The 13,223-nt window shown below is 39.6% G+C and overlaps 1 protein-coding gene across 1 annotated transcript in view; it reads left to right on the forward strand.

Annotated features, from left to right (window-relative positions):
- Positions 1-11,306, forward strand: part of LOC121631458 (connector enhancer of kinase suppressor of ras 3-like) — a 31,088-nt gene extending 19,782 nt beyond the window's left edge. The window contains exons 3-13 of the mRNA XM_041972372.1: positions 25-227; positions 848-935; positions 4,224-4,265; positions 5,128-5,247; positions 5,471-5,530; positions 6,120-6,188; positions 6,284-6,430; positions 7,782-7,906; positions 8,372-8,559; positions 8,667-8,753; positions 10,021-11,306. Of these exons, the coding sequence (XP_041828306.1) occupies positions 25-227; positions 848-935; positions 4,224-4,265; positions 5,128-5,247; positions 5,471-5,530; positions 6,120-6,188; positions 6,284-6,430; positions 7,782-7,906; positions 8,372-8,559; positions 8,667-8,753; positions 10,021-10,310 (1,419 nt within the window). The 3' untranslated portion in view covers positions 10,311-11,306. The remainder of the gene's footprint in view (positions 1-24; positions 228-847; positions 936-4,223; positions 4,266-5,127; positions 5,248-5,470; positions 5,531-6,119; positions 6,189-6,283; positions 6,431-7,781; positions 7,907-8,371; positions 8,560-8,666; positions 8,754-10,020) is intronic.
- Positions 11,307-13,223: the final 1,917 nt, after the last annotated feature.

Here is a 13,223-nt window from a genome sequence, read left to right on the forward strand (position 1 = left end):
CAGTTTTTTAATACTTTTTTTCAGAATTATGGAGTGGAAACTGATAACTTGAAGAACCTAGTTGTGAGGATGAGAGCTGCAACCAGTAGTCTCCACATGGCAACAGCTGAACGCAGAAAAAGCCCAGGGTACAACGGAAGCAACTCTCGAAAGCCTCCCAATGACTTCCTTACCTCTGTGGTGGAGCTGATAGGTGCTGCTAAGAGTCTCCTGGCTTGGCTTGACAGGTAATAACAGCTGTTCAAACTGGCTGCACATTACTGAACCACACCAGCTTTGAATAAAAGAAAAAAATGTTTATATATATATATATATATATATATATATATATATATATATATATATATATATATATATATATATATATATGGCTTTGTGTTTGCACAGTGTCTAATCTAAACTGCAGACAAGAAGGAAATTCTTCCTTATGTGGTCAAACATGTCATGTCACTTTAATGTTATGAACAGTTTTAAAACAGAAGCTATGCATGCTAAGGGATTTGACAGGAACTGGCAGAAAAACCCATGCCCTACTGTTGAACTGATCCAAAACATTATAAAATTTGTGCATTTCAAGCTGGTTTAAGTATTTCCTGGCTGAAATGAAGCTTTTCTTTCTGTGTCAAGCTTAGTTAAAGCAACTAAATTGTATTGTGATAAAATAAATGTTAATATGTGAGAGCAGAGTAGAGACAGTGAATCAACCTCCAAATAACAATATAGTAGTAGTTGTAGTTTTGGCAGAGAAATGTTACTTTTATTGATCATCAGACCAATTTCAAATGAAAACATATCATTACAACTCATCTCTTTATGTTCTCCTCCCACTTTTTTTTTGTCGCTGCAGGACTCCTCTTACAGGGATCAGTGACTTTACAGCCACCAAGAACAAGATCATTCAGCTGTGCCTGGAGCTCACCACCACAGTTCAACAGGTCTGCATGCTACTTAGCTCAACAGTGCACATGTAGCTAGCCCCCTCAGAAACATACACACAATAGCTTTTTTTTCCACTGAGCCAGCCCAGGGGCACAGACACAATATAAAATGCAAGAGAAGAGCGTTATGGGAAATGTGGTCTGGCAGTCATGACATAAGCCTGAAGCCAAGAGTCTGAGCACATTATTGCAAATTCTGATGTTTTTTTTTTTTGGGGGGGGAGGTCTCCTTCCTCCCTTTTGCTTGCTAACGAGGAGACCCCTGCAGTGTGGGGACGTTTATTGGTAAACGTTGCTTTTGTGTTTCCAGTTTCATAAAACTTCCACCAACTTTCTTTGAAAGGTGGCTGCCAGCATTCCTGTTTCTGCTTCTCCAAGATGCTTGCAGCAGGAAACCAAACTGTCTGAAAGCAGAAATGAGGAGTTAGTTGTCTTGCTTTACATTTATTGCAACTGGTAGTTGTTAGCTATACATGCATATATGTTTCACACATTTTATGTCAATATCATGTCTTTGATTTGTATGTACAGGTTTTCATCCTTTGAGTTGTTCTTAAGCATTTTACACTACCAGTGACTGTGGCTGCTGAGGCTCCAGGTGTCATTTTTCGTGGATTAATTTTTATTTATTTATTTTAATTTCGTGGATTAATGCATCAAAATAAATTCCTTTCCCAGAGTGCCCATTTCCTCACCAGCGTCTGGGATTTCAGCAGGCCTGGTGATTTACTGTGGGTGTCTCGGTCATGGTCATCCAGTAGAAGTGGGGGTATACGTTTCCCACACTTTCATGTGAACCTCTGAGGGTATGGTGCAGAATCAACATCTGATAGGTGCTGAAAGAGTCTCATAAGACTTGAGCTATTAGTTTCCTCTCTCAGAGCAGAGAAGCAGTTTGGTCCATTAGTCTTGAACCAGCTCATATCAACTAACAAACCCCATCATTTATGTATCTAAACTGCCATATTTATTTCTCATTTGTTTGGATTTGTGTGGGGCTAACCTACAAACCACTGGTTAAAATAAAAAATAAAATAGGTTGCACAGGAGGCTGCCTCTGTGATTAGTTTTATGGTGGGGGAGGACAGCGTGAGGTTCGCTGTGGCGGTTCATGAACTTCAACCAAGAATTAAGGCTTTTTAGATCACGCAATTTATGAGTCGTGGCTGACTGAAGGCTGTGTGTACATATACAATGGAGCACGGCTATAAAACTGTTACCACATCACCCGTCTTGGCTGACCTGTCAGAGTGGAGGTCGTTTTCTTTCAAAGAACACATTTTTCAAGCCTCCCACTTCTCAGTTGCAGTATGATGTGAAGTTTATTCATCTCTATTTAGTAGAAAGTCACCCAAATTGCAGAAAAGGGTACAATGCATCCGTTGGCAATATCATATGCTGACATAAGGTAAATATCTGGATCTTGGAGTGTCCGGCTTGAAATTTTGCTGCTGATGTGAAGCCAGTCCAGGTTCCTGCCCTGTGCCAGCACTCCTTCCTCTCGGCTACTTCATTGCTCGGCCATGCAAATCCATTCTAGTGGCAGATCAAAAGCCCAACAAGCTGCACACAGAGTCATTTGATCCACACTGGTCGTGGGATCAAGTCCATAATGTGAGGGATCAGTACACCCAGGGAATTGTCCTTCTGCCTCTCACAGTGCTTAGTTATGATCTGCCTCCCTTTCTTTGGTTTTTATCAAAGATGTGAGATTTCTTTTGATATCACAAACCGATTGTAGGATTATCTGTGCTTTTGTTTTCACGTGATCTGATACTTTGTTGAAGCTTGATGAGAAATTTACCAATTCAGTTTAGTCTGCAGCTCATAATTTTAGTGTTTCGTTTACTTCTAAATTTCAAAATATGTATTTGTAATTCATCTGTTTTGGCTCAGTCCACGGTGTAGTCATCCAGACATGGTTCACTCTGCAAAAATAACCTGAAGTTGCTTGTTTACACAAGCATAGCTAAATTCTTTCTGAAACCACCATATATTCCTGGCTGTAATGACAGAATAAATTGTATGGAAACATGGTTTTGGGACCAGAGTATGTCATGTGAAACCTACAATGATTGTGTCTTTCTCCATAACTAATGTTTTTGTATAACTCTCCATTTTTCCCTTAAATAAGGGAAACCTGGCAAAGTCTTAAAACAGCATAGTCACTGATCAAGATTGGCCAAACTCAGATCAAAATGAATGTTTAGGGAACATAAGATTTTTGTTTTGATGTAAATCTATTGTTCGTGGTCACAGATAGTTGTTCAGATCTTTTTAGTCCAAACAAACCAACAGGATGACGAGCAGAGTGTATCTGAAAACAGACGCTCCCCTTTAGCCCAGTGGAATGTGCAAGCTATGGAAATACAGAAAAACTTTCTCTCGACCTCCATTCGCTGTCTGCACAATGGATTTACAAAGAGCAACAGGGCTGGCTTTGTACTTGGCACATGCCTATGCATGTCACCACCAGTTTTCTTTTTCTTTTGTTTTGACAAAAGTTTACGGCTTGTGGAAGCTCTCGAGACATAAGAGACTAGGTTAGACTTTTTTTTAATGCTGTCTCGTTTTGACATGCATTTCACCTGTGTTTTGATGGAAAACTTACCTAAAGGCATTCCCATCATAAAGTCAATTCCAAAACATCTATCTACAAGCACATTTAGTGTGAACCCACACCCTCTTGGCATAAACCCTCTCATCACCTACAACACAGTTGTCAAGTGAGGCTGTTGCCTCAGCTGTTTCAAGTCCAGCTGTGTGAGACTTGTGCAGGCACACATTCAGAAGGGGTAGGTGGATGGTTCCCAGCTGAATTAGCAGATTTTACCAGTGGCTCCTTCACCAATGCATTTAAGATTACTCCCAGAGACTCTCTGGCTCCTTAAGTCCACCTGCATGCAACTGCAGAAAGCAGCACTGCTTCTGTTTGAGAGACTGTTTTTCTGAGTGCTATCACACGTTTTATCCCAGGCTTGTCAGCTACACATTATTGCTATATGTGTTCTAGTGGAATTTAATTTCCAGCACAGTATGCTGAACCACAAAGGCTGTTGTGCAATTATGGCCTCTAGAGAATTTAGGCAAAGAAGTCATTTGAAACTAAAAGCTGTTTTTTGTGGCTGCTCTCCATTTTTCTCAGTTCTATATGCGGGATTCTGATTATATTGTATTCACCTAACCCCTATACTTTTTCTCTCAAGCAGCTGAATAACTTTTTCTTCTTCCCTGTTGTTTACTGCTCACAAGTGTAATCTGTCATCATTGTCTCCTTTGCTACAGGACTGCAGTGTTTACGAGATGGAAGAAAAGATCCTAGAAGTTGTAAGTATAATGCGTTGCTTCTTATTTCCCAAAATGTAAACTAAAGAAGACCCAGACGCTCATGTATAGTGGGGAAAAAGCCTTAATGCTTTCAGCAACAAGGTCACTTTCTGAGTGAAAAGAGCAGACAGGTCTATAGGATCGCCAACAGAGGAGGCGGCTCTAACACGCCCCCAACCATCAATCAGTGTTTCCTGTTGCTGACACTCTCCAGACTCTGTAGGCTGAAACTGGGCTTCATCTACAACTCTTAGAATTCTTATTCCACAGTAGAGTTGTCTTTCTTCTTTTAGTCTGCCTTTTTTGTTTCTTTTGCCCTCCATGCTGCTTCATGCATCTTCTCCGCCTTATATGTAACCATATTTTTTTTATTTTATGAGTTGCATTGTAAGCTCAGCTCCACAAAGTATACTTCACTTGCTTAAAATAATATGTTTGTGCCACAGTTCCTCTCTAATGGTGACAAATTACAGTTTTTGTCCTTAGAGGTACAAGGGACAAAGAAAGAGGTGTGCGCACAGGGCTGATTTAAGTGTTGTGCGTACACTGATACATCCAGTTAATGGCACACTAATAGTCCCCTTTTAGGCCATTAAGCCTTGCAGTAAACTCCAAGATAAAGATGCATTTATACAGTGAGGGAGATAACTGATAAACGATAAGCCTTTTGAGTCATGAAGGTCATGGGTGGCTATGCAACCCGACCAGTTTAACCAACCTGTATAACGTAACTGATGACTGACATAGGCATAACACCTTTTTAGAAGATTTACTACACCACTTATGATCTATGTGAAACGTTTATAAAAGTCTTGTGCTTCTTTCTTCACTGAAGCATTTTGTTCTGTCTTTGCCTTTGCAGTCTAAGACATTGAACAGTATCTGTGATCAGACCGTGAGAACCACATCTGACCCCCTGATGAGCCAGTCGGCCTGCTTGGAGGAAGTCCAGTTGACCAACATCAAGCCGGGCGAGGGTCTGGTGAGGAATGCTCATCAATTTTCCTTTTCATGTCTTCCCTTTTGTTAAACCCAAAACTTGCTGTCTGCTTCTTGGATTTCTAAGCCAGGAATGTATGCAATGTGTGTCAAATTGTGCCCCCCCCCATCTCTGTCATACATTTGTCTGCCCTTAGGGAATATTGTCTTTATACCAAAACCATAAGTGAGGTGTTTTATTTATTTATTTATTTATTTTAACCCAGGGAATGTACATCAAGTCTACTTATGATGGATTACATGTAATCACTGGAACCACAGAACATGTAAGTATGACAATATACACACTGCAACAACTCAGCTCTTCTTGCAGAAATTAATTATTCGTACTCTTAAAAGCAAGTTTCTGATTTTGGTTTTAAAAAAAAACACTCTTCCTCCTCCACCTCCTCCACTGTGGGCACGTTCAGCTGCAAAATCTGCAGGAGTTAAGAACAACTCATCTGCAAAGGGAATTGTTTGTTTCTTGCCTCCTCAAGCTGGCAAACATCACAAACAGCCTCCACAAAAAGAAGTCCTACCTTTTCCTCTTACTGACACAACCAGTCAGTGACTAATGCACCAGCATCATCACCACAGTTAGATCTTCATGCTTCCAGTACACAAGTATGAATCAGGACCTGAATCATCACCCATAATGACAAGTTAATCCTGTTTGGCTTTGTTGTGAAATGAAAAACAATTCAACTGACATTTATACTCACGGAAAGCCACTTTCTCCTTTTTTATCGTTTGTTTACCATATTTGCTCCCTGATGAGTGAATCTAAGAGCAGACATGACATAAATTGAATGGATAAAGAGTAAAAAGTCATTAGTCAGGTTTTGAACTTCACTGTCTATTTTTGTTTTTTAGTCTCCTGCAGACTTGTCAAGAAAGATCCATGCTGGTGATGAGGTGATCCAAGTTAACCAGCAGACTGTGGTGAGTATCTTATCATGGCTAAAATATACATGATTATAATTTAATTATTGTTTTTTTATTTATATATATATATTTGTTTACATTCTGTTTAACAGGTGGGTTGGCAGCTTAAAAACTTGGTTTTCAAACTGAGAGAAGACCCTAAAGGTGTGGTTCTACTGCTTAAGAAGAGACCCACAGGCACAACTAGTTTCACCCCCGCCCCACTTAAAAACATGCGCTGGAAGCCTCCTGTACCTCAGGTACACACTCACAAAAGTGCACTCGTATACACTTTAACAAAAAGCCTGTGTATGGCTGTCTTGTCATTGACAAACAATTATGAGCTTTTTGGGGAGTTGGTTCAAACACAGCAAGTTCAGACAGGGCCACCCTAAAAGTGCTGCTGGCTGAATTGAATACAGCATTGAAGTGTTTTTTTTTTTTTTTTCATGAACAACAAAAGAGGCAAACAAAGTCTCATGACATCGGCATGTAATGTCTGAATCTGTTTGGCTTTATCAGACACAAATGACTCAGGTGTTGCCATTAAAAAAAATCAGTGGGGCATAAAATTGTGAACTTGGGCTTTTTGACAAAACTTCCCAAATGTCTGCTATTTAAACAACAATATGAGATGACTAATAAATATTGAACCAATGTGGTTATGTGACCATGGTCTAGTTTCTGATTAACCATCGTGTGAAGACATTAGACTTAAGCTGGCATTTAACTGTCTTGGCACCAGATTCTCCTTCTAACAGACAGGGAGTCAATGAGCTTGTTGTGAACTTAGACTTCTGTGGAACCGCCTTCTCATGCGTAGCCTGTCTTAGAACCTGAGAAGGAAAGATGAGGTGATACTACAGTTGGACTCTAAACACAATGGCGGCCAATGTCAACATGTGCATCAGCCTCTTGTTTTAACAAGTACTCCGAGATATCCAAGTCAGCCATCTCAGTTTATCTATGGTAATAATGATCCAAAGTCAAAACAGACAAATCACACACCCTTATTCAAGAATGGATCACAAAGACTTTGTAATACTGTACAATGTGTGCACAGGAAAGCTTCTTTTTACAAGGAAAAAAAACTATCTACAACACTGTATCTCTGTAAATAGCTGCTAATAAGACTGAAATATACAGTCGACATGATGTTAGAGAGTGTTAGGGAACATAATTGTGGTAAATGAGTACATATTTCACATGCTATTTTAGGCTTGACTCACAATCTTTCCATACCTCAAACAAGAAAATTTATCCTTAAACTCACACAAGCACTAAATGTCTCACCATATATGGTGAACTCCTCCCAACTGCCAGGAAGACAAATTTAGTTGCCAGAAACCATAAGCAACAACTTAATTTGTTTGTGGCTGTTACGACCCGATTCAGGGGCATGATTGGGCGTAACAAAAGATGACGGTGGGGACAGCTGGTAAAGGTAAAATAAATCCATTTTATTAAAACCCTTGAACGATGAGTGAAAACCTGGCCGTAACAGTGACTGGGACTGGTACTGTATGTGCAGTAAGATGGGCACATTTAGTGTTAAACCTTGTGGTTATTGAGATGGTATTCACTCATAATTGCTCTGTATCTTTTTTCCAGAGCAATACCTCAATGATGAGAGCTCAGTCCCCCTGCAGTTCAGCCAATGGATCTACCAAAAAAGAGAAGCCAGCTATCTTGGATTTGTACATTCCACCTCCTCCTCTTGTGCCCTACACCCCACGGTGAGTCATCTGATTTTGTTTTTAATGACTTGTTTCATAAGGTTGTATTCAATTCAGCAGGCTGAGATCTGAAAGTTAGAAATTCAAAAAGAGAGAAAAATAAATGTAAGCTGAAACTAAAAGAACTAACAGCAGGTAGGAGAAAGGGCATCTGCCCCCTGCAGTCACACAGCCAGTCAACTTCTGCTGCGTTTTCCAACTCAGAAGTTTGCAGCTTGTGGATAATGAGTGGGCAACATTCATGTTATCAGTACACCTCCTCCTACTGCATGTTCTCCTCCGCCCGTCTTCAGCCCATTCTGCTCCCACCAGTGCCACCCTGACAAAATATAACCACTTCAGTAAAATACTGGAAGAAGTAGTTTCACTTGTGAATCATCGTAATCGTGATATGCTCCATGAAACCGGAATGCTGTAGAATGGCAGGCTGAGCTATGATTAATAAGCGCACATTTGTTTCTGCAGAGAGATGAGAACAGACTCCTTCCCCAGCATTAGTAAAAGACCAAAGGGGTCTGAGTCACCCAACTCCTTCCTGGACCAGGAGAACAGAAGACGATGTCCCATCCCAGATTATGACAAACTGAGTGCTGGCTGTCCGATTGAAGCCAACGTCATTCAGCCCAGAATGAGGGAGCATAAGCCGTCACGTGGTCAGTACCTACTCTTCAAGGCATTTTATAAATATGTCGCTCACAAATGCTGAGTCATGATGTTCTTCAAATATCACTAGTCACCTTATTGGAACTTTTGTCTCAAGGTAAACCCCGGCCACTGTCAATGCCAGCAGATACCTGTGTTGGAGTAATTGATCCTTATGCTAAACCCTGGGCACAGGGCAGGAAAGGTATGTATACACATAGTTTCAGGTAATAATGTTGTAATATTAACTTATATTTCTGTTCTATTAACCTCACTCGGAGAGTTATATTTTCCCCGTCTGTGGTTCTGGAGAACAGGGAACGCAAATGTCTCCAGTAGCTTATGCACCCTCAAAATGGGATTTGGACTCTGCATGTTTTTTCGGACACTGCTCATTTCAAATGGAAACCATTTGAGAGGGGTTGTGTGCTGTTTATTTGAGGAAAAAAGATAATTAAGATATATGATCCATCAGTACATCAAAGGAGTTTAAAACACATGTTATTAGGCAAATTGTATTCTTTAAGATTTCCTTTATTGCTTAACAATTATGCTCTCAGTCAGTCCAGATGTTTTTTTTTTTTACATTTAAATCTGAGTAGTTGAAGTAAAAGTGTATCATTAGGAAAAGCTTTGTTTCCCTGATCACGTCTTTAATCTCAGTTTTTTTAAGTGGTTCAAATAAAAAATTACAGCTAAACATTTCTTTCCTTTGGAGAGGCCCTTATTTCTCTGGAAGAAGCAACTACATCAAACAAATAAATGTGACACCTAAATATTTTTTTTATTTTGATGTGAATATTCAGGTATATGTGGTTTGTTGTTAGAAACTGACCATACAAATAATAACAAGATCAGACAACCCACTTATTTTATTATACAACACACATCATAAATTGATTGATTCAATATTTTTACCTAGCAAACAGTGTTAAGTTCATTCCTTTAGTCGACCCTATTTTATCATGTTTTAGGGCGGTGATGCTGTCTGTTGTTATCGGGATGACTGCCATACTTTTTACACTGACTGCAATATTTTCATTGTTGGATTGACACGATGCTGCAGCTGTGGATGCGGAACATATGGCTGTCACTTGTGAAATCACTATTCATTTATGCTTACTGTTATTTGTCAACTCTATTGCAGCTTCACACCAGTTTTATTTATTTATCCCTTCAATCCAGGTCATTCATTGCTGCAATGAATAACGCATCTAAAAGAAACTTAGCTCAAATCTTTTATGAAATATAAATAAAATCTGCTCAAATTATGAATCTTATTTAATTAGATTAATTGAATAAGTTTAATTCAATTGATCTCTTAGTGCTTTGCATAGAGGAAACCCCAATAATTCATATTTATAAAAGTTTGGCTTTTTCTTTCAGACTAACAACAACTAAACACGCTGCATACAGTAAAAAAAACACCTTTTTTCTTCTGTTATTATACTGTCATTGCATCTTTGCTTTAGGTGAGGACCTCCTGTACAGATACCTCAGTACCGAGCGGATCCCCACCATTGCTGAGGAGGTCCCATCAGGGTCTCCATCCTACAGGCGGGCAGGGGAGCGCCACCTCGTCCGCGTGGACCACATCCGAGGCAGTCGCTACTACTCCAACTCAGACCTCCACAACAGCGCCACCATCCCCTACCAGGAAGACATGAAAAAGGCCCCCGTAGCCCCCATCTCCAAGCGCACGTCGGCAGAACGCTCACTACTGGTCAGTTGGATCACGCGGCTTAAGCTATTGACTCACTGATGATGTGCTTCCTGTGCGGGGCTTCCTGTTCCTGTCCTGTGTCCTTCCTCAGTGCCTTTTGATATTTAACGTCCAGCTGTTTTTGGCAGCTTCGGGCTTTCTCACACTCCTCTCTCCCCAACCTCCATACTTCCCTGATGTTACTGCTACTACCAGCTACTACTACCAACTACAACTACCACTCCTCAACCAATACTTGCTTTTGTAGTACTCATTACCCCTTTAACACTGCCCACAGTCATCATCTCTGACTACAATCTTCAGCCTCAAGAGGATACGATCTGTTCAGGTTTAGGATGTGGCTGTGTGTGGTTTTTGTAGACTTTTCTGTATATATTAAGTTATGTCATGTTTCCGTTCAGATGCCCTCTGGTACCATTATTTAATACTGCAAATACTGAAGGTGTTTAGTTATGTGCTTCTTTGGTTTTCATTTGCATTAATATAAGTTATGATAAAAAGAATAAAAAAAACTGGAAAAATGTTAGTAAAACTGCTTGTTTTCATGTTACTTTTTTCTGCAACTGACTTTTATTTATTTTTTTTATCAGTTACTTACATTACTGTCTGCCAATGGTTGCCTCTTCTAAGCTATGCATAAGATTTACAGTCACTTTAGTCCACAGTGCTGCATCACTGTCAACTTACAGGCAAATATTTGTGCATGTTTTAGGACTATGCACTCTTTTCAGTGAACTTATATATTCTGTGTTTAAATTTACTCTGCAATTACCCACCCAAAGGGCCTTCAGTATACATACAGCTGGTTGACGGTAATGACTGGTCTACCATAGCCAGTATTTTAAACCAATCTTTCAAGGACACACAGGTCAAATTGCCTTCTTGTAGCTCTTTTTATAGAGACTACAGATCACAAGAGAGAGAATGACAGTATTATTTCAGAAGCTCCAGGGAGGAAGTGTCTATTGTTACTTTATCTGCCTTTTTGTAAGATTTGAAAGCGTTTTATTAAAAGTCGGAGTTCATTTCAGTGAACTTTTGTATTGTCTTTATTTTGTCAGTGCGTGTTGAATGACTTACAAATATGTCCTTTAATATAAAGTGTTTAATTTTTCCTTCCTTTTTAAATCTAATTTCTGTGCTGCTGATCTGTGTTACATACTAAAAGGACCCATTTGTAACTGAAAGGCAGTAAATAATATTTTCTACTCTTGAGCTGAATGCGAGAACAGACTGCCAGAGCGTCTGTCACTCTAACCTGTTTTAACCTTTGAGGTGAGCCCTGCTTCTGTTTTTTAAAGCATGTGGTGAAACTGGATAGCTAATGTCAAGTTACCTTTTTCTCTGTGTCTCAGATGGTGATGATTATGTAACTGCTTCCCTCTTTGATGAACTTTAAATTCCAGTTGGTGAGCCATATGGCCAGAGCAGGTTTTCCATTAGGAGATCTTTTTCCGCTACATATGCCGTCTTTTAAACATTTAAATGGCAGGTTAGGGTTACCTTGCCCTCCATTTATTTGAAGAAATGTTTCCCTGTGAAGTACACCTATCATGGAACTGAAGAGCTGACCATTGTCAGGAATGACTTACCGCTCACCTCTTTCCCCTTTGCCTGTTGTTTTCTCACTGCATGGATTTAAAATTTGAGAGGAGCCTCTTTTATCTTTATTTCTTCTTTCTGTGTCTTGCTCTGCCCAAGCTTGCTGAGCTGTCATTGCCTGCGGTCCTCACTAATTTGCACTTTCTGAAAACCTGTGGTGCGCTTAAATGCTACCTGCACTCCTTTTAACCCACTGCATAAGTTGGCTAACTACTAACATTTTAAGCCTGCACATCACAAATTTTTACATGAGTGAAATGCTGAATTACTGCTAGTGTGTGCATGTGTGACTTTGTGGTTGAATAATTCTTACCAGATTTAAAAAGAAAAAAAAAATCTGCGATTCATAAGGATGCAATGTTCATTCTTCCCACAAGTCATTTCCAAAAAAGCTGAAAAGCTATATATGTTTAATAAAAAAAAACAATGCAATGCTTTGTAGAAAACTTTAAAACCTATATTTAATTTAAACCAATATAAATCAGATGTTTGTTTTCTTCTAAAAATAGACTTTTTAAATTTGATGTCAATGACGCCTTGCAGAATGTTGCTGTAACTTTGAAAGCAAAGTGTTTTCCCATGTTTATTTGTAGGATTTCAGATGCTCAACACGTTACTACAAAGCCATGCCACCAGAATGGGAGCTTATGTTGACATCCAAACACATTCAAAGACATCCTCGCAGATGTGCAAGCTATCCATGACTTGAAAACTACTGCACGTCTGCATCATGCAAATCCTTGTGTCAAATTCTGCACGTCTATCATCAATAGACCAGAGGATACAATACTTGTTAGTTCAAAACTTGGATTTGTTGAGCAACAGAAGAGGCCAGAGAAGTTATCAATTCTAGCTTGGACCTTTTCTTCTCTTTGCAATAGGTGAATTTAAGGAGAAAGAGTGGTCATCCTCCTATCAGTAGATCACTGGTTTGATCCTCAACTTCCTTAGTTCACATATCAAAGTATCCGTGGGAAAGAGACTGGAGCCCACACTGCTTCTCAATGTTTTCCTCACTTCTAGGCAGCTTTGAATAAAAGCAATAGCTAAATGATTGTAACCCAATGTTACAATTTTAATGTGTAGTTGTGGATGCAGCAATAAACTGCGTTTATATGGTGGTTTCTCGGCTTGTGCAGAGATTCTCCACAAGTGCTGTTATAGGCCTGGTGATGAAATCCCTTTGCAGTTGAAATGGACTTTATAATTGTAAGCGGAGAGAGGACATACATTAGTTGTTGACAACAGACTGGTGAACCTCTCCTAATCTTTATAAGCTCTAGAGAGATCAGCTGCTCTTTTTACACCCAGTCATGTTACTGATCTGACTGGCAGTGAACCCAGTACATT

Source organism: Melanotaenia boesemani, chromosome 20, assembly GCF_017639745.1.
Source record: "Melanotaenia boesemani isolate fMelBoe1 chromosome 20, fMelBoe1.pri, whole genome shotgun sequence".
In the NCBI taxonomy this organism is placed as follows: Eukaryota; Metazoa; Chordata; class Actinopteri; order Atheriniformes; family Melanotaeniidae; genus Melanotaenia; species Melanotaenia boesemani.